At 51.7% G+C, this 19,861-nt stretch overlaps 1 protein-coding gene across 1 annotated transcript in view; it reads left to right on the top strand.

Annotated features, from left to right (window-relative positions):
• The window catches only part of PLXND1 (plexin D1), an 85,355-nt gene that overhangs the window by 18,690 nt on the left and 46,804 nt on the right, over positions 1 to 19,861 (top strand). The window contains exons 2-4 of the mRNA XM_029958306.1: positions 14,569 to 14,802; positions 17,175 to 17,306; positions 19,121 to 19,221. Of these exons, the coding sequence (XP_029814166.1) occupies positions 14,569 to 14,802; positions 17,175 to 17,306; positions 19,121 to 19,221 (467 nt within the window). The remainder of the gene's footprint in view (positions 1 to 14,568; positions 14,803 to 17,174; positions 17,307 to 19,120; positions 19,222 to 19,861) is intronic.

The following is a 19,861-nucleotide window of genomic DNA, read 5'->3' on the forward strand; positions in this document are numbered from 1 at the left end:
CCTTGGCTCCCTGCGTTCGGGACGGAAGTTGGCCACTGTCACAGTTTGTTCCGAGTGGCCGTAAATGTTAGCGCCAGACAGAGATGTCTGTTTTCCTTTTCACTAAAAACATGCGATGCTTGGGAAAAAAGAGAGAAAAAAGGTCTGCTTTAATGCTGCATTTTTTTCCTTCCTCTGGGAAGTGTGCACAACTCAGCTCCATCAAAGATCTTGAAAACATCTGTTTGATTTCAAAGGCGAGGTAGAGCATTTGGGCTTGGGCTTCCCTGTGCAATGCCAGTGGCAGAGAGAAAGGTTTCCCATGGTAACTGGAGCGTTTAGTGTGGCATCTCCACGCTGTGGTAAAATATGTATCCTTAATGCACTGGTTCATAGACCTACTCTAGCAAAGTTTAACAGTTTTTCCTGATGGCAAAGTCAAAGCTACTTGACAGCCAGGAAATCTGGTAGTTTGAGCTAATTCCACACTCTCAGTTCTGACACCTTGGCATGGTCATGGCTCTCAGAGGAGTCACTGGGAGTCAAGAATCCTATTTACAGGATGCGAAGGCACCCTCAGTTCTTGTTGGGTGGCTGTTCTGTGGCTGATGCTCAGCATCCCTGCAGATCAACCCCTCAGGATTGAATCCCCTGGCAGGATTGAACGGTCTCTACCAGGCAGGTCAAGCAGCAGCATCGGGGCTGAGGCTGCTGGAGGTGCCTGGGGAGTGAGCTTGGTCATAACTGAAAGTCAGTGGTAGAAGTACCACTCACCCTTGAGCTCCCCCGGGGCTCCAGGATTGCTGGGGAGATACTGTTTTTTCTAACTTTTCTTCGGTAAAGAAGATAATCTTGACTAATATCAGTCTGTTGATGTTGAAAGTGTCAAGTGCTGTGTGCGACAAGGTATTTAGACAGTTCATTCCCCAGCGACTCCAGAGAGATTGGCACAGATGAGGTTTTACTCCTTCTTTGTCTTGGCCTGTCATACTGTTCCACTGGAAGGCATGCTCCTGGTAGCACCCTCCTCTCTGAGCGCTCCCTGGGTAGGCAGGGAAGGAGACCAGGATGTTGTCAGTGATGCCACAAAGGCTGTCTAGGAAGGACACTGTGTTCCTGAAGGGGTGTGTGACGGGACATGAGGGTCGGGGATGTAAGCTAGAATCACTGAGCACTGCCAGCCCATTGGGAGTCAGTGGGAACCCTCCGCGTTTGCCACTGTGGAGAGATCAGGCTGCAAGAAAATTTATTCCTGTGGAGAGAGCAGTCTGACTGGTGATGATATATGGTGGATGGGGAGATTGGATTCTGGTCCCAACTGACACTGCTGCTGGCCTTGGACCAGTTGTTTAACCTGAGGTACCTCAGTGTCGTACATACTCCTGTATTTCTTACTATTATTCAGAAACCCAACTCATGTAGTGTCATATTGCATTTGTAAAGCTGCTTTGAGATCCTTTGATGTCAAGTACAGCAGGGTATAAATGAAGCATAACATTAATATTCGTTCATGCCTAATATTTCTACACTTCCCATTTATTTGAAGCATATTCCTCTAAAACCGCTGACTGAGCCTGCTGGGAAGCCGTCCTACCAGTCAGAAGGAGAGCCTTTTACTTAATCATTAGAATTGCCAACAAGTTAACAAGCTGTTTTCGTTTTCAAGTCCCAGAGTGGCAGCGTCAAGAGAAGAGTTGTAATATTTGGTGTCTTTGTGCTGCAAAAACCTAACATCAATTTCCACCTTCAAGACAGCGAAGACTCTAACACATTTTGTGTCCCAGGCCTAGAAACGCAGCAGGAAAATGTATTAAAGCAGCAGCTGGTCCGGTGGAGCAAATCAGGGTCTATCTGCCTTCCCATTGTGAGCTCCACTTCTCCTGTTAGTGGGTTTCCAGTTTTCCTTTTGCCTGTGCATCACTGATAGGTGCTCTGGTGTTAGCAAGTGTGGCTCATTAGTTCTTCCTGAGGACCAGGCAGTTGGGTTTTAGGCTCCTTTTGGAAGAAAAAACCCCGTAATGTTGGCCTGATTCATTCCGAGCGCGTGCTCAGCTGAAGTAGTTGGTTGTTACAAATCCGGAGCACGGGCTGTTAGGCGTAATGCGGTGTGAAAGGAAAATCATTGCCCCCTTGTGTGCTCTCCAGTCTAATTGAATGCTTCTCTCCTGCAGCACTTGCTGTGACTCAGCTAGGGAGCTCCAGCGCTTGCCTGCCAGTGAGGGTTTTTGGGAGTGGGCAGTTAACATGCCAGCCTTCCCTGTCCATCCCCACGGCACTGCTGCTCAGTGCCAGCCCGTGCGGGGCCTGACTCCTTATCCTTCAGCACCGTGCTGAGAGGTCTGAGGGAGGCTGGCACCGAACGAGGGGCTTTGTCCCTGTGCACACTGATGTGGTGCCAGCCACTTGTTTGGTTCCCACTGTGACCATGTGGTACTGGCCACACAGAGGGCTGTGGAGGGTGGATGGGGCAGGTGGACCTGGGGACAGCACATCTCTGGCAGCTGGCTGATCAGCCTGTGTTCCCCAGGTTGGGCAAGGGGAGCCACCAGCTCAGCCTGGGAATAGTCCCCTTGCTTTTATAGAAGTGCTAACTTGCTATTAAGCTTAACAGCTTTGTGAGACACAGAGAAAATGTGCAGAGGAGGATGGCCTGGGTCAGGAGTGGGGGGCGGTGGTTCTTCTCAATGAGCATTGCTAAAAAGTCACATAGGGGGAGATGATTTCGCAGTGCAGCTCAGGGGAAGGAGGACGTGTGAGGGAAGGATTTAGGTTGGTTGGGTTCTTGCACCGAGAGTGAGTGGGTGAGCTCTAGGATTGCTTCCCCTCAACAGAAATAGCTTTTTATAATGAATTTTGTGTCAAATGCTGGTCTTTGTAACACATGCAGCTAAAATGGAATACTTGCATGGAATCACTGCGGCGTGTTGCCCACTCAAAGCCCATGTGGAATTTGGACTCAAGCCCCCATAAGGGAGGAGTATGAGTTCTCTGGAGCAGACTGCCTGTAACAGTGTTTGCAGCAATGTGCTGACAGAGCTTATCAAATTCCGAGGACACTGTGTGGGTTTACTTCATATTTGAGCTATTCTGCCCCAGCAGGATCAAGGCCCAGTGGGTTTGAAGGTCATGCTGGCTGCGTGGCTGGAGTACGGTGCAGCTGTGGGATGCTGGAGCTGTTGTGAAAGCAAAGTAGGCAAGAGCCCATCCCCAGCTTCCCACTGGCCCAGGAGCAGTGGCTGTGTGGGGTGTCCCAGCACTGTCCCACTTGGAGCCACCAAAACCAAAGGTCTACCTGGCTGTTCTTTTGGCCACGCTGCGTCACTGCCATGTCCCAGCAGAGCGGAGCCCTGACAGTGTCCTCTCACCACTGCTCTGTCTCTCCATGGGTGTTTTGGCAGGGGACGTAGCTGAGCACCTTTGTGCCGCTCCAGCCAGCAGCTGCCTTTTTGGGCAGGGAGATGAGGATGCTGCCAGCAGCCCCAGCCCCACTCTCCTGGCCATAGCTGTAGCAGAAGGGCAATGACTGTGGATTTCCAGGCATCTCCACAAACCTTCCCTCTCTGTGTCCAAACAGTGGCTGACGGGGGGGTCTGAGCTGAACACAAAATAAAATGCACTATTTGATGAGGAAGTGAGCTTGAGGAAAAGCTGAACTGGAAACCCCATCCCACGCTTGGGGCTGTGCCGGACTCAATGTCTTCTGTGGTTTCTGCATGAGCCCCATGGTCTCCTAAAAACTCCCAGAGAGGTACCTTGGGAAAGCAGACTTGAATTCATTAGGGTTAGATTGGCTGGCCAGGGATCGGCATCTCTCCTGGGAAATGTTTTGGGGTCTCCAACTCAAAAAAGGCTGAAAATCCAGTTTATTTCCTCTGCTGAAATCCAAAGGCACAGCGGCATGGGATAATGATGCGTTTCAGCATTAATTCTCAAGTTTCTGGCTCTTGTGGCTTTGTGTCAGATCCTGCATGGTCACTGAACACAGCGTTTGGGGGTGTAATGATGAGATACCCACCAGCGAGCTGTACTGTAACGGGTTGTTAAATAAGACGAACTCCTTGGGTAGACTGTATAAACAGTCTCTGTATATATGTGTGCCTGGGCATGGAAATGTGGTTTGAAACCAGTCAGAAAATGTTCCCAAAGAAAAAAACCTCATATACACGTGGGAATATGACAAAACATCTACTTACTGTCCAAATATACTGTGGCATCTCTGTGGGACTGGGTTTTGTAGGAGCTGAGTTACTTTGAAGTGCCGGTTTATACTAATTTAGAAATTCCAAACATGAAACTAACTGTGCTCTAACCTTACATCTACTCAAATAAATCCAGAGGATTAGCCACAGAAAGGAAACTGGGAATTTACACTTAATTTCTTCATTAAAAATGAGGCAGGAGTTCTTGTAGCAGGCCTAGTTTCTGTGTTTTGCAGCACAGGCTGTATTTGGAGTTGCTGGCACCACCCCAAGGTGCCCCTGTCCCAGTACTGCAGAGCTGCACCATGCTCCTTGTCACTCCCATCAGTTTTGCTTTGGGATGTTGCTTTGCAGATAGTGGAAGATCTGTGTCCCTCCAGCCTCCCCTCAGGGGCTGGGGGTGAGGGGCCGGGCTGCCAACAGAGGGACTGGCGGGGCCCGGGATGCCCCAGATGAGAGTTTTAAGCCACAGCCTGAGCTTTGCCTGGCTTTGGATCCAGCTCTGAGCACTGCTTACCTGCTCTGTCTCTCACCTGATACTAGTGAGTCGTGGTCAGCTGTTGGGTAGCTTTCCTTGACAATTTATGTGGAAATGTGACCTGCTGCTGCAGTCAAGGTGCACACAGGTAGCAGGGAGCAGAGAGCTGGAGCCGTGTGAATCTTGTCCTTCCTGGGAAGGCAGGCTCAGCTCCACAGGCTGCTAGTGCCTGGGGGCTCTCCCACTGCCAGGGCTGGCACGGCCCTGGCACTTTGTGTTGAGCAGGGAAGTCTCACAGGGAAGTGGGTCGGTGCTCCCAAGCTGAAGGTGGGTGGTGGGAATGCTTTTCGCGGGGCCCCAGGGCTTGTCACTGCTTTGCATCTCAAGCTCAAACAGGTCTCAAGTTGCAAAGGGAAATTCGGTTGAAGTGGCAAAAGTTTCTGTGCCCGGAAACCAGAAGTTGTGCTACTTTAGGGAACAGAAAGCAGCTCCTGGCCGTTGTTGGAAGATGCATCATGGGGGGAGGACACTGGTTCACTCTGGAGAGCTTCTCATACAATTACATGAAGACTTTGACTGTATCCCTTCATTCAGAGATTTTCAACCACTTCTGTTTGTGTAACCTCAGGTGTTTTCCAGAGCAGATGTTTGACTCCCACATGAGAATGTGAATTTACTCCCTGGAAGGTCCAATGGGTGCAGGCTCAGCTACAGGATCTCAGTGGGTGGAAATGAAGGGATTTGCCATCTCTTTTCTGATTTTTCAGTCTGATTTACAGTGATTGAGTGAGAAGATTGATGGGGCTGAGGGCACCTGGAGAGGTGAATAAGACACCATGAGATGTGTAGGGGCACCTGAGGATGTTGTAAAAACACCTCGCTACGCCTTGTAAACCCAACAGGCATCTGTTCAGCTGTGCCGTTGTGACACTCTGCTCTGATGACCTCTCCCAGCAAGTTGTTGGAAACATAATAGGTCTGAGCCCCTGGCTGTGGTAATTTAATGCAAACACTGGGCAAGCTGGAACCGGTGGTGGTTGGAAACAATCAATTATAACCACCTGAGCGCCACTGCACGCTACCTACAGCAGTGCAGCTGCGCCTCCCAGCCAGGCTCGTGCGCCATGCGCCGGGGTGGCCCGTGGCAGCCGGTGGCTCCCGGCTGCAGGGGCTGTGTGCAGGCGTGAGAGCACTCAGCTGCACCGGGGCAGGATGGATGGAGCGTGTGACTGCTCCTCTGTGCTGGGGACGGGATGGATGAAGCTTGGGATTCTTGATTCGAGGAAGAAGCGGCTCTATGGGCAGGGGCGGGTGGATGTTGCCAGAGGCATTGCCGTGCCCCAGGTGGAGGAGCCACAGGGCTGTGCCTGCGGTGTTGCTGCAGCACCGTGCACTCGAGTGGCATCTCCCACTTTGAGGGGCCAGCAGAATTTATTGACATTTTTGAGCAGAGGGAGCAGTACTAATTTCTAACATCTGGAGAACAGCTCTGCTGGCAGCTGCTGCTCCGGCAGAGCGAGGCCATGGGGGCGTGGGACGGCTCGTGCCCGGGGAGGTGTGGGTTGAACAGGGCTGGGACGAGCCCCTGTCGGATGTGGTGTGCTGGTGAGCAGGGCGACAGCAAAGACCATGATGATCTTGCCTCAATACCTGCTGAGTGTCAGTGGGGCTTGTCCAACGTGGGGGGTGTGTGCTGGCTCCTTGCGCAGGTTCATGGGGTTTGGGACTAGGATGTCTCTGGGGGGGGGGGGTGGGGTCTGTGGCACCCTGCAGCAACGGGGATGCCAGTGATGGCCCATGGTCTGAGCAGACCCAATCTGCTGTTACCAGTCCCTGTGCCTTCCTCTCCAGTTTATTGGACCTATGGACAACCACAGTCTTGCAGGGTGCGACAAGAGGCTCTTCAGCTTGGGCTTTTTATCCGGTGGACAACAGGATAGGTGTTAACTTGCCTTTTCGAGCTCCTTTCCATGGTAGGGAGCTCATTCTGCTGTGCCCCTACTCTGAAGGCAGCACAGCCAGAGTCGCAGTCCTGTGTTTGCTGCCATGCTCCCGAGGGTGCTGCCGTGGGAACTGGGGAGCTCTGGTGAGATGGTCGAGTCCAGAGTACAAACCCCAAGTGTAAGTCCCAGGCTCCAGTGAAACTGCAAGCACATGTTTGAATCTACAGGCATGGGCTCAGGTTGGGCTTTTGGCAACTGATATGGCAGGTCATTAAATGGGAAGGAAATTGGGGGTAAATATCTGCTCCAGGGACAGAAATCCACATCTGGAGAGCACCTGACACAGGTGATGTCTTTGCTGCACTTGTTTGTTTGGTTTGATTTCTGCATGTCCCTGGGATGGGTGGGTGTCCCTCCTGGCATTCCCAACCAGGACACTGCTCTGGGCAGTGTGCAAACATCCTCGGTGCTGGGACTGTCTGACTGTAGAATGGTGACTTGGCCACTGTTTCATAAGCTGCTGGAGAAAGATGTCAAGCTTTGGGAGGAGCTGGGGTTGCAATGTTACATCCCTGGGATCCCCTAACTGTAGTGTCATTTCCAGCTGAGGCGTGGTATCACAGCAAGCTCAGGGGATATTTTCAAAAAGCTTTGAAAACAGCAGTTTCTACAAATCCTGAGCACAAAATACAAAACGATACAGAAAAGGAAAGCTTTCCATACTTTAACCAAATCAGAGCAATGCTCCGTTGCTGAATCCAGTAGGACCATTGATTTGTAACAACTTTTGAAATAATTAAAATTATACAAATAGTATGATCTTAATTTCCTAACTGGGAGGGGAATGGGTGGGGAGGGAGGACCTCCAGAGATGAAGTCGTAGAGATGTCAGTAGGCACAGTGCTTTCAGAGCACTGAAGAAAGCCTTTTGCTTTGTACAGGTGCCGCCTGCGAGAGGAGATGGTCTCTGAGTACGAGGGCTGGCCACAGACCAGTGGAACCTGACTCACACCTTCATCCTTTGCGCTTCCATAACCATCTGATTAACCTCTTTACTTGAATTTCCTCTGTCCCCAGAATGAGGGCAGGGGTTAGAGTGGAAGAAGGGTCTGTATGGTTTGGTCGCTTCTGCATTTGGAGTGCTCAGGTAATGAGCAAAAACCTTTCCATGTCAAGCTTACCCAGTGGACTGGTGCTGGAGAACAAGTGGTGGTGTTTTGTTTTTTTGGACTCTGGTGCTGAGGCTGTGGAGCAAGCAATGCACAGGCGGTGCCCAGGGGGACAGCACTGCGGCACAGCACTGCTTCTCAGAGACAGGTTTTACTGAGGATGCGTAACAGAAGAGTAGAGTTCTGCTCATTATCTCAGGGCTTAATTGATTCAGCAAACTAATGAGGAAAATACAGGAAAACATTTACTATAAACCATTGCTAAATGAAACAGATTTGAACTGACACGTGCAAAAGACCAGTTGTGTTAGGTAAGTTGTTACTTTAATGGATGCTTTTTTCAGCCCAGACTCACACAGATACGCCTTCAGAGTACTTTGAGCATGTGAAGTGCTAAGTGTTAGTACTAGCAATAATAAAATAATAACGCCCAAAGATCGAGGAGCCAAACTTACAGTTCAGCAGGGACTCCTCCCTGTGGGAAGGAGTTTGAATAGTCTGAGGTTGGTTGCTGAAGCCAAAGCTCAATGTAAATGAGAAACACAGCTTGAGTGGTGGAGGGGGGGCTCTCCTGGGAAAGAGCAGCTAAGAAAGTACAGCCTGAATAAACCAAGCGTCTTACTCTGAGCAGTTTCTAAGGGGGAGGCGTTTGTTGGGCTCCTGAGCAGGAATGGGTGTCCTTGAGATGATGCGTGCTCAGCTGATCAGCTCAGCCCCTTGTCCCTGGGGAGTGGGAAGAGGAGCAGAGTTTCCAACGAGGGTGAATTTAAAGAACATGCAAGCTCTTGCTGCTCAAACGCGTGCTGTTCTGACTGTGACAACCCCTTTGGAGCCTGTTGTTTGTTAATCCCTCTGCCTGCCTATTCCTGAGGGATTTGATTGTATAATCTGAAGTATTGTATTTAATGCAGGATGAAGGCTAACATAATAAGCTTGACCAGTCTTCCTGGCGGCATGAAGGATGTGCAATTTTAGTTAAAAGACTGCTATGTTTTTCATGTTTCTCCACTTTAGGCAGTTCCCCGTGGTGTTGCACGTGCTGCTTCAGTGCCCTGCTGGGGGAGGCATTGGCGGGTGCCAGACCCCCGACTTGTGTGGAGTAAGGAAAGGGGACCCGTGCTGGGACTACTGGAGTTGGGGGAAGGTATTTTTAGGGGGGTTGTGCAGAGCAGGTCCTACCAGTCTCCTGTCCTCTTTGTGCTCAGCTTTCTTTTCCACTTGGGGTCAGCATCATGGGTTTGAGTGATGGTGGCCACAAGCTGGGCCAGTTGTGGCTGGAGGAGGGGGCAGAAGAGACTGAGAGGGGAATCACACTGTCAGCTTCAGACATCAAGCTTCAGTGCCACTGCTGGAGCTGAAGCTGGAGCCTCTGGGGGCTCCTTGGAACCCATACGTACTCCCCAGCACCCCAAGGAAGGCTTCTGCCATAGATCCTCCGGTCCTTCCCTCCCACATCTGAGGTGACATGGCAGCAGGTGGTTGGATGGCTGCAGAGACCCCGTGGTTGTTCAAGCCGTTGCCAGGCTTTGGCTTCACCATAGCAGACTGGCTGGCTGTGCCTGCAGCCCATCGGTGCCCCGATCCCGTCCCAGTCTCTGTGGCCTCTCTCTGAGGTGAGTTCTGGCAGGCAGCAGCTGTACGTGCTGTCTGCTCGGGGCTGCTGTTCCGGGAGCAGCAGCCAGAGCTTGGGTTTCCCCCTCTGAGATAATCTGGGGTGCTGAGAGCCTCTTACGGCATTGAAAGCCTCTCACCTCTGGTGGTTTGAGGTCTGTGGCCACAGCAGAGGTGAGTGTGGCTGCTGCCGCCGAGTTGCAGTGGTTTGGCCCAACTCAGCTGTGTTCCACCTTCCTGTGCTTGCTGTACCCTGCCTTCCTCCAGCCTTTGGTCCCATGCGAGGCTGCAGAGAGTGAAATTTAGGAGCTGTCAGGAAAGAAAAGATTGGAGTCAAGAGAAGAGAGAGGGAAGAATGAGTTCTATAAGAGCAATGGTTCCCTGCAAGGACGTGATCTGGGTGACTGCTGGGAGAACATGGAGGGGTGTTGGGACAGCCCATTACTGGTGTCACACTGGCGGCTTGCAGAATACCCTGGGCCAGTGCTGGCACTGTGCAAATGAGCAAAACACAGCACAACTGCTGCTTCCTTACTTGAGGAACTTGCTGTGGGGGTCCTGATTGCTTAGTGTTGGTAATTCTGGAGAAAAATTTGTCCAGATTCACTTTGTTGGAGGTTCTCAGCCTGAGTGCCTCTACTGGCTACAAGTGCACATTGATTTGCCTCCTGTTGCCTAAAAAATATGATGGGAAGTCTGAGGAGCTCTGTGCTGATGCCTGCCCTTGCAGCAGCACTGCAATTGGAGACTGCTTACACATCAACTGCCTCAACAGTGGAGTCCTCTTCTGAGGACGAAATTCTGCTCCAGGCATCCCAAGAAGCTTGTTTTTGACAGGTCTGACTGCAACACTCCAGCAGATAAACGCGTGATTGTGTGTACAAACTGCTGGGGGACGGGAAGGTTCCGGGGGAATATGGGCTTTGCTGGGGGAGCACAGCTGGTCTGGGCTCTGTCTGACACAGAGCAGGGCTTGTACTCTCTGTTTGCGTAATGCAGCTGGGCTGGCTTGGCATCTCTGGCTTTGTCTGTTCTCCTGTGCAGTATTTCCCCATTGCTTTTTAGCCTCTCCCTACTGTTCAGGGCAAGTCCATGTCCTGCTGTTCTCTTCAGACAGTATCTGAATTATTCTGAATATTCTCTCTGCAGTCAGAGATTTCCCTGAGTCATACCTAAATGTTAATAAAAGCCTAATGGTTTATGTTAAGGAAGGCAAGAGATAAAAGTAGAGCCCTTTTATCACAGCCTTTAATGGCCTGAAAATGTCAGTTGTGTGGGAGCAGCTGCCAAATTTTGAGCCTATGAAGATGATGGGTAAGTCCCACAAATCAACAAGTTTGGAGCGGATTATCGGATGCCGACTGTGTCATTTTCCCAGGACTCCAGGCATGCTGGAAGCCAACACTTTAATCCCCTCTGATATGACATCTGAAGGGGCCGGGCTCCCCTTCCCCTCGCTGCAGAGCTCCGGAGCCGCTGTGGCACAGCCAGCACGGCCTCGTGGAGGACAGGGCTCAGGGCTTGCCTTGCACTGCAGCTTCTGAGTCACAAATTAGCTCCAGCTTTGCTTGAGAACTATTTTTAAGGTCACAAACACAGGATGCAGAAATCAGCGCATTTCATGGTTTTCCTGAGTGCTGCCTCACCACTCCTCTTCCTCCTTCTGTTTCCAGCAGACTTCCTTCCCGAAGGGACATCCTGCATGCCCGGGGCTGGGGAGCTGTAATGGAAATTCTGGGAAATCGCCTTTTCTGCTTCTTTTAGGCCTGGGATAAAGAAATGAACTTGCACCATGAAGACAACTAAACTCTTGAGCTCTGATGTGGCTGGAGATCTTTTATCTCTGTCCCACTTTGTCTCTGCAATTGCACTCATGGGTTAATCTGACTAACCATCCTCTTAGCTGTGGCCCCTTGATTTGAATTAATTTGCATCACTTGTGAAATTTTGCAGCAATATCACCTATCTCAGTGTGCAGGGTGACAGCAGTGTGTACTCCTCCCTCCTCACAGTGTGTGGGGGCACAGCAGTGTGTACCCCTTCCTTGTCACAGCATGTAGGGGCACAACAGGGCGTGCCCCTCCTCATAGTGTGCAGGGTAACAGCGGTGCTGCTCAGCCAGGGTTGGCTGTGGCTGTCCCTGACTTGTGCCTGAGGAGGCTCATCATCAGCATCAGAGTGGCAGAGTCAAACATTTTGGCTGCAGAAGGTTTCAGATCTAGACTCAGTCCATATTTCTGTGAGGTACTGAGGACCCAGAGCATGTCACAGAAAAATAGAGGCAGTAAGTAAATGCCTACAAGATGTTTTAAAATGCAGATTATAGGAAGAGATTGGTTTTGGAAGAAAACTTAATATTTGTGCTTTCCCCACGTCAGGGAAGGGCAGCTTGATTTAAGATGGAGCAGAATTTAACCCATCCTGCATGGAGAAAGCCTTCTATCCCAAACATCCAGTGCAATTCCCCAGCTGTGGTGACTGCCTGGTGCCTGCAGAAGGATGTGACTTGGCCGTATCCTGTTTCCTGTAACATGTGGGAGTTAAGCTGTCCCCTTGGTGCTGTGGGGTACAGGCAGCAGCAGCACAGCGTGTCATCCCTCCCTGGGACACGGCAGAGGGAAATACCATATGTCTCCTCCTGCCCATCCATCCCTTGGAAGAACTGATGTCATTTGAAGAAAGGTGTTTCAGAGGAAGGATGTGTGCAGCCAAAATAAAGCTTGGCCTGGGTTAGAATAGTTACATCCTGTTTACTGTGGAAAACACTTTGTGCTGATATGAGCTCTGAAATGTGTGATTTGTAGGCAGGCAGGCGCTGCAGATAAGGGACTTCCCGTGAGTTTGGCCACCTGCGAGAAGAAAGGGCTGTGTCCAGCGGACTGGCAGGCAGCAATGCTGCTCCTGGCTCCTGTCTTCTCTGTGGAGAGGAGGTGCTGAGTGTCCCTTGGGGTCCCAGCTGGCCGGAGGTGCCTCTGTGCCTCAGTTTCCCAGTAGGAAGGAGCTTTGTGAGCTTCAGGTGGTGAGTATTGATAAAGACCAATGAAGAGGGGCTAGAGTTAATGATCCCCAAGACAAATAAATAAACCCAAGCGCGTTTCTAAAGATCTGGTTGTGAAGGGAAGGAACCATTAAATCAGAAACATGAATGGCTTGCTGTGTTCTCTCTATGGTATAAAAAAAGTGTCACCCAGTGACGGGGCAAATATACACACTTAAGAATTTGGGCTGTGATTTTATTTTTTAATAGAATGAGGTGTGATAAAACTGCAAAATGCATTTAGCATTGCATCCATAAACTTGTTCCTTTTGTCTTGGTCCCCTATGAATGGAGCGCAGCTGTGAACGTGCTGCCTCCTGCTTGGCAGTTGTCTGAACAGAGGAAGTTTTTCACTTCAGTCTTTGTTACTCCGTGTCTGATGCAGCCAGTGGTGGCCACAGGGTCTGGTGTCTGCTGGGGTGCAGGGGACCAAGGTCAGGGTGGTTTTTTGAAGAGGACCCAGCCCGTCACTGGCTGCAGCATGGCTGTGCCGGTGCAGCAGCAGGGACGTGAGCCCTGGATGTGGCTGCAGCAGCACGATCCCTGCAGTCAGAGGTACGTGCTGTTGTGCAGAGGATGCTGTGGGGTGTTATGGCTCCGGGTGCTCAGGTAGCCTGTGCTGTTTGCTGACTGGCTGCTACAACACCCCAAGGGCTGCCTGGCACCCACCGCTCCCAGTGGGGTTTGCTGCTGTCCTCTCCCATGCAAAGAGGAGAAGTGGGCAGTGCCATGGCCTGTGGTCCCCATGCCAGCTGACCCCTGGGGTGGCTATGGCCATGGCAGAGAGGTCACCAGTCCTCTGGGGTTCTGCTGGAGGCTTCTTCCCTTCCTCCAGGGTGGGGACACCGTCCCTCACTCCTGCAGGCGCAGCACCGTTGCTTTGTGTACATTTTGGGATTTAGCATGTTTCTTTCCCACTTCTGCCCTGGAATGTGTTGCACCAACCCAAGATACATGGTGCTGGCTGGGGGGCAGATGGCCATGAGGCAGGAGGTGCACCCCAAAGCGGGGTGCAGGCAGAGGAGGGGAGGTCCTGACTGGTCTCAGGCTCTTGCTGCAAAACCTAAAGATTTGCTTAATCTTCTGAACCATCTGGAAAGGGGAGAGAGCTGAAGCTTTAGCCTGGTTCCATCGATGAAAGAGTTATGATAACAAGGGAATTAGCATCAAGGCCGTGGTGCAGCCCAGGGGGGAGGGACTGTTCTGGACAGGCTGGTGGTCACCTTCTGCCTGGTAGAGGCATGTGATCCAGTTCCCTGACAGATACAACCTCAAATCCCTGACTTTGTTCTGCTTAAATTCACACTCCTGACAGTTTCTGTGGCCAGGCTATCCATGTCATGATTGGGTTCAGAAAGGCATAAACGTACTTCACCCTTGGGGTGTGGGTTGCACCCCGCTGGGTGTCTCTTGCTGGAGTTTTGTACCGGTCCTTCCCATGGCTGGGGCCTGGGTTGGGCACAGGTGGCCTATGGATACCTGCTGCTGCCAGAATGCCAGCCCTGCCACCTCTGCCTGCCACAGGGAGGGTTACAGCACGGGCACGGCCTTCCTTGGGCTAAACCTGGGATGACACCATAGGTGATGTGGTAATGGCCCTTGAAACATGCCTGTCATTTGAACAGCTCCAACTGCACCTGCTGCAGGTGAATTGTTGACAGTGAGACTATTGTGATGTTCAGCTGTTGTTGAATCCATGCAAGTTGTCTGAGCAGAAATTACATGAGAATTTCGGAGAATTTGGGGTGAGAGGGGTCATAAATCTTGGGTGTGTCTCGGCAGGGTAGGAGGAATATAAGGCATTCAGTCCTGCTTGCAAATGCTACTACCATGCAGCAATTTCACTAATTAATTTGGCATAGAAGAGTCAAGTCTGTTGTCTTGCTTTGGGCCAAACAAGCCAAATGCCTGCTCAGAGACACGGCTCACTGGCAAGTCCTTAACCACTGTCCTCTGCCTTTGCCCCTTGGCACCTGACAGTGAATCGACATGGGAGTACCGACACTGATCTCGTTCTCCACATGCCAACCCTTGCAGGCAGCTCATCTGCCAGGGCCACTTGCTTTTTACTTTTCTCTGACTCAGCAGTGAGGGGCTTTAGCAGGGCAGAGTGGAGCTCTCAGCAGTCTGATCCTGCTGTGCCCGAGGGGAGTGGTGGGGGAACCCACTGACGTTTGTGCAGCCCAGTGATAGTTGTGTCTCTCCACAGCTGCAGCCGGAGCAGCTGGACTGTGGAGCAGCGCACCTCCAGCACCCGCTGGCCATCGTGAACCCCGTCACAGCCACCCCCATCTTCACCTACAGTGGCCTGACCGCAGTGGCAGTGGCCAGCGTCAACAACTACACTGTTGTGTTCCTGGGCACCGCCAGTGGAGGACTCCTGAAGGCAAGTAGGGCCTGGCAGCACCAGCATGGGGCAGCAGGGCTGGGGACAGGGCGGGTGTCGGGGCCTCCCCTTCCAGCACCTTCGGTCTGCCCAGAGGACAACGTCTGTTGTTGACTTGGTCTGAGCACCTGCTTCCGTCAGGCAGTGAAGAAATCTTTGGGTACTGCTGCAACCTGGACAGTTGGAGGTGCTTGGAGGGAAGAAAACTGATCCAGTCTCTCTCCTTGCATCCAAATGCTCCTGGCAGAAGTGTGGGAACAATCACAAAGGAACTCCCTGCTTTGATTTTTGCCCAAAGGGGCAGGTAATTTGGGCGGGTGGGAGGGAGCTGGCACCAAGCTGGGCGCAGTGGGCTGGAGGGCACATGCCACACGCAGTGCAGCCTGTTCACACGGCATTAACAGCTCTGCTCCATTATCATCTTGGAGAGAACAGCCTTATCTGTGGAGCCTCCATTAGGGAGAGGCTCCTGGCTACCCTTTGCTGGGATAATTTGCTCAGATAGCTGTAATCTAATTCTACAACACAGCTGCATAACCAGAAGCCCTTTTACCTTCAGGGCTCCTTGCTCTTTGGCACGGGACACAAGATACTTTGTGTGAGTTATCATTCAGATTTGCTGCCTGAGAAAAGACAGCAGAGGGGCAGAAATAGTGTTCACCAACTCCTGCCAGCAGCAATTAGGGCTGCCAGGGGCATGTATGGGAAATTAATCTGATTCTGTGCTGCAGACAGGCGTTTGGTGAGGGCCAGTGCACGTTTAGGAGTCATGAGAGGGACAGCAGCACTTGGGCAGCGTGGCCAGGGCAAGCTGTGCCAGGGTGCAGTGCCCTAGAGGGCAATGGTGGGGAAGAGGGTCTGTCCTGGTGACTCCCCACATGTTCAGGTCCGGAAGGCCACAGACAGACACACTCCTGTGGTGGGGTTACCCAGGACTTCATGCACTCTGCTCCCATCAGCACCAGGGTAGCTCATGTCCTCCAGCCCGCCCCAGCCTGCTGCACCAGGAGGACTGGTGGTCGCTGCCCCTCCGTGCTGCTGCGGGGGCTCTCCTGCAGGGTCTGCAGCCCCCAGGAACCAGGGAAAGTGCCTGCATAGAGAGGGTGTAAGGTGAATGTGCCCAGGAGGCAGAGGGACACAGGGGCAGGCATCTGGAAACAACCACGTGTGGAGCACATCTCAGCAGGAAGGGTGAGAGGATGGTTGCAGTGGAGGGTGTCAGGGCTTGGTTCATGGGCATCTTGGCTGATCCCAGGAAAATCATTTAGCCTCTGGCTAGCCAGCTTTTAAAATGGGCACAATGGGAGTTCCGTGCTTTTTCTGCATAGCTTGCAGTGCTTGCATATGGTTCTTAGCAGAGAGAAACCCCTGCTTTGAGCCTGTGCTGTCTTACTGGGGCATGTCAGTGCTGCTCTAGTGTACGAATTAATTAACCTATGTTAATTAATTAATCCAGACTTTAGAGAGGAGAGGCATACTTGATCCTTATGATTATTGCCTTCCCTTACTAGTAGGGAGGCAGGAATTTTCCTCACTCCCCTTCTGTTTTAAGCTGAAAAGTGGCTGTCACGAGAAATTGTGTAGCCCTATTGTTATTTCCTCTCAGCAATGCCACATTTAATTTACTGAGTTTTCAAGTCAAATGCCAAGACGTTCAGAAATCTGAAAGGCAGGCTGATGCTGTGCAGCCTTCTCCATCACTGCTAGCACTTCAGCTGGCGATTCATGAAGCGAGGTAGGACTCAGTACTCTTGTGGCAGCTGCCGTGGTCTTCTGGAGTCAGCAGGGATAGAAGCTTCTCTTGGCTGGGTGTGACAACACTTATTTTTCAAATATGCAGGGAGCAGGGGATGCCATGCTGTACAACCCTGTTGCTGATTTTCGCTGTTTTTCATTAGGCTTTCAAAACTCACTGTTCTCTCTACAGAAATGTGCATATGTATGTGATGAGGGCTGAAGGCTGGTGTCACTTGCATTAGGGTAACTCAAGGAACGCTGCTGTGGCTACTGGACACAGCTGAGGAATGCTGCTGTGGGTGCTGGATGCAGCCACGCAGGGGTAGAACCTCAGTCCAGGAGCTTTCCAGGCAGCCTCTCCAACAGAGGGTCTATGGGTGATGAAGTTCCTGCGTCACTGAGCAGGGCTGGGGCTTTCTGGGCCAGGGTGTGCCTACCCAGTGGCACAGAGCTGGCTTTCCAGGAAAGCTCTGTGCATGCAGCCTGCAAAGTGTGCAGATATTTACAGTGCTTGACAATGTGGGGCACTGCTGGATACCACTTTGATTCTTGTTTATACCAAGGAGAAATAATCTTCTCCCCAGTGTTTGAAAAATGGTCTCAGTGAGTGTCTTAGTGGCTTCTTCTCACTACAGATTAACCTGGACACTACCATGAAGGTTATTAGCAGGAGATCCATTTCAGTGGCTTATGGAGAACCTGTCCACCCCATCATGCAGTTTGACCCTTCTGATCCCACCTATCTCTATCTGATGACTTCCTACCAGGTAAGATTTTCAGTCCTCAACAAAACAGTGCTTTGAGCACATCACGTGTTTGGTTTAGCACCGAGCTGGGAGCGGGGCAGGACAGTAAGATTTGCTTTAATATTAATGGACAGAGACAAGAAGTTCAGAGCTTTGGCTGGGATGTCAAAGGGGTTTCTGGGGAGGTACCTGTGCCTGTCCATTCTCCTGTGTGGGGTGGTCAGACCATGCAGCCTGGCTTGTGAGGTGTTTGTGGTGGCCAGGTAGACAGGAGAGTGAAAGATACTGAAAGCGATTGCACTGACAGGAGTGCAGAAATAAACAGATGTTGTTCCTGTACAGAAACCCCAAGATGAGAGTACGTGGTCTTTAGGGAGGTTTTTAGGAGATCCTGCAGACAAAAAGTCTGTCTGTCAGAAGTGTTCCCTGGGGTGGTTTCTGCTCAGCCCTCTGCAAGAGTGCTCTGCAGAGACCTGGAGAAGCCGCAGCAGGTACAGACAGACGACCTCATGTCTGTCAAGTGAACAGAGGAGGAAGATGAGAGCTGAGCGCTCTAGGCGCTGGCGGTTTGTCCTGAATTACATTTTAATCTGTCAGAACAGATGCATAGCCACAAATGCTACATGTTGTATTTGTATTTTCCAAGCCCTAATTCTGTGCAGAGTGGTCATTATCATTTCAGAGACCCCTCCCAGGACACCTCTGACTGTCTCAGCCCCCAGCCCCAGCCTGTGCTCTCTGCTCAGGCTGAACAAACACCCAGTGTGGTGCTTGTGGTGCCTCCTCTGACTGCTTCTTTTCCAATAAATCAAACGAGTTAATTTTTTTGGGTGGAATTAGCATCCTGGAAAGCTCCACAGGACTTGACAGGGTTGGGATGGGGTTGCTGAGCCCCACAGGGCCAGGGAGCAGCAAGGTGCTGTGGGTGAAGTAGGGGTCTGGCCAAGGAGCTCAAGGGTCCCCGGTGCGCTTGCCTAGTGGGACCTCAGAGCTCTTGGCACCTCACATTTTCAGTCTCTGCTGTACCAAACCACTCAGGTTTCCTTCACAAATGTTCAGAGATCAAAGGAGGAGAAAGCAGAAACCAACACATGCTTTCTCTCCAACTGCTCCTGCCAAGCGAGTTCCCAGAGGTACTTTGATTTCTTTACAAATCAAGGTTTCTAGAGTGGTGCTACTTTCTGATTGTTGCATAAATAGCCAGGGAGCACTGAGCTCTACCTGGAAAGGAGCTTTCTGCAGGTCTGGATGAGAGCTTTTCACAGGGAGGAACAAGCTGTGAAGCCACCTCCATCTGACACCTCTGAAAGGTGCAGTGTCACTCTCCGTAGCCTGGCCATCCCATGGCTCCTGCCATGGCACTGGTTGGAAAGGGGCAGCTCATGCCAGCCAACTCAGCTAAAAGCACCAACTCAGGCAAACTCAGGCCCAACTCAGCTCAGCCCAACTCAGCACAACTCAGCCCAACTCAGCTCAGCCCAACTCAGCACAACTCAGCCCAGCCCAGCCCAGCCAGTTGGGCACACCGTGGAGCACCCGAACCCTTGGGTGTCCTCCCTGCCCTGGGACAGGCTCTGGAGGTCCCCAGTGGGCAGCAGGTGGCTGCCTGGGCTGGTCCCTCAGTGGGTGGCTGTGGCACAGCACCCGCCTCCAAGTGGTGCCAGGGTCTGCTGCCGCTGCCGTCAGTGAACGCGCTGCAGGCTGAGGGGTGTCACAGCCCAAGGCACTGCTGTCTCGTCCCCAGCCGTGCGTGGCCGTACTGGCACGTCCCAGTTGGGCGGGTGTTCCTGTGGTGCTGTAAAACATTTGGAAGCAGTTGTGCTGTTGTCGTGCAGATGACGCGGGTGAAGGTGGCTGCCTGCAGCCAGTACTCGACGTGCACAGACTGCCTGGCCGCCGCTGACGCCTACTGCGGGTGGTGCACGATGGAGACCAGGTAGGACCAGGCGTGTCCTGGTGTGCTTCGGCATGTCCTTTGGCCCTCAAGCCCGGGCAAGAATTTCTGGTGTCTTTTGTATTTCCTTGCAGTCACACTGCCATAAGTCTTTGTCCATTCCTTATGAAATACGTGTTGTTAAAAACAATTACATCTGGCCCAAAGGGTTGGGATGCTCTTCAGAGCCAGGACTTCACTGTAGCTGCATTGTCACACTGCAGGCAGCTGCCAGTGCAGAGAATGTCTTGCCAGCATCCAACCATGGGACTGCGAGAGCCCACACCCTGTGAAAGACCAGCTTTTGCCCTTGCAGTTCTCATCTATGAGTAGAAGACAATCACACTCAGAAAAGGATATTCAAAATTAGATTCCATGTTTGCAAACTGAAGATGTTGGACAGAATGTCACCTCCTCTTCCTCAGTTTGGATTAAGCCTGGCCTTCTCCTGCCTCCCTCAATCCTGGTGCTCCACTGGTGCTGTGGGAGTGTGTGCTCTTATCGTGGCAACCAGACACTTTAAATATAGCAGAAAACACCGAGGCTTAGCTGCATAGATAGAGGAAAAAGATGCAGACACAGGATTTTCTCAGAATCTTCTCTCACAAGGAACTCAACAATTTTATCACCTATTTTAAAACTC

The sequence above is a fragment of the Manacus vitellinus genome, unplaced genomic scaffold, assembly GCF_001715985.3.
Source record: "Manacus vitellinus isolate BGI_N305 unplaced genomic scaffold, ASM171598v3 scaffold_14_pilon, whole genome shotgun sequence".
Lineage (NCBI taxonomy): Eukaryota > Metazoa > Chordata > Aves > Passeriformes > Pipridae > Manacus > Manacus vitellinus.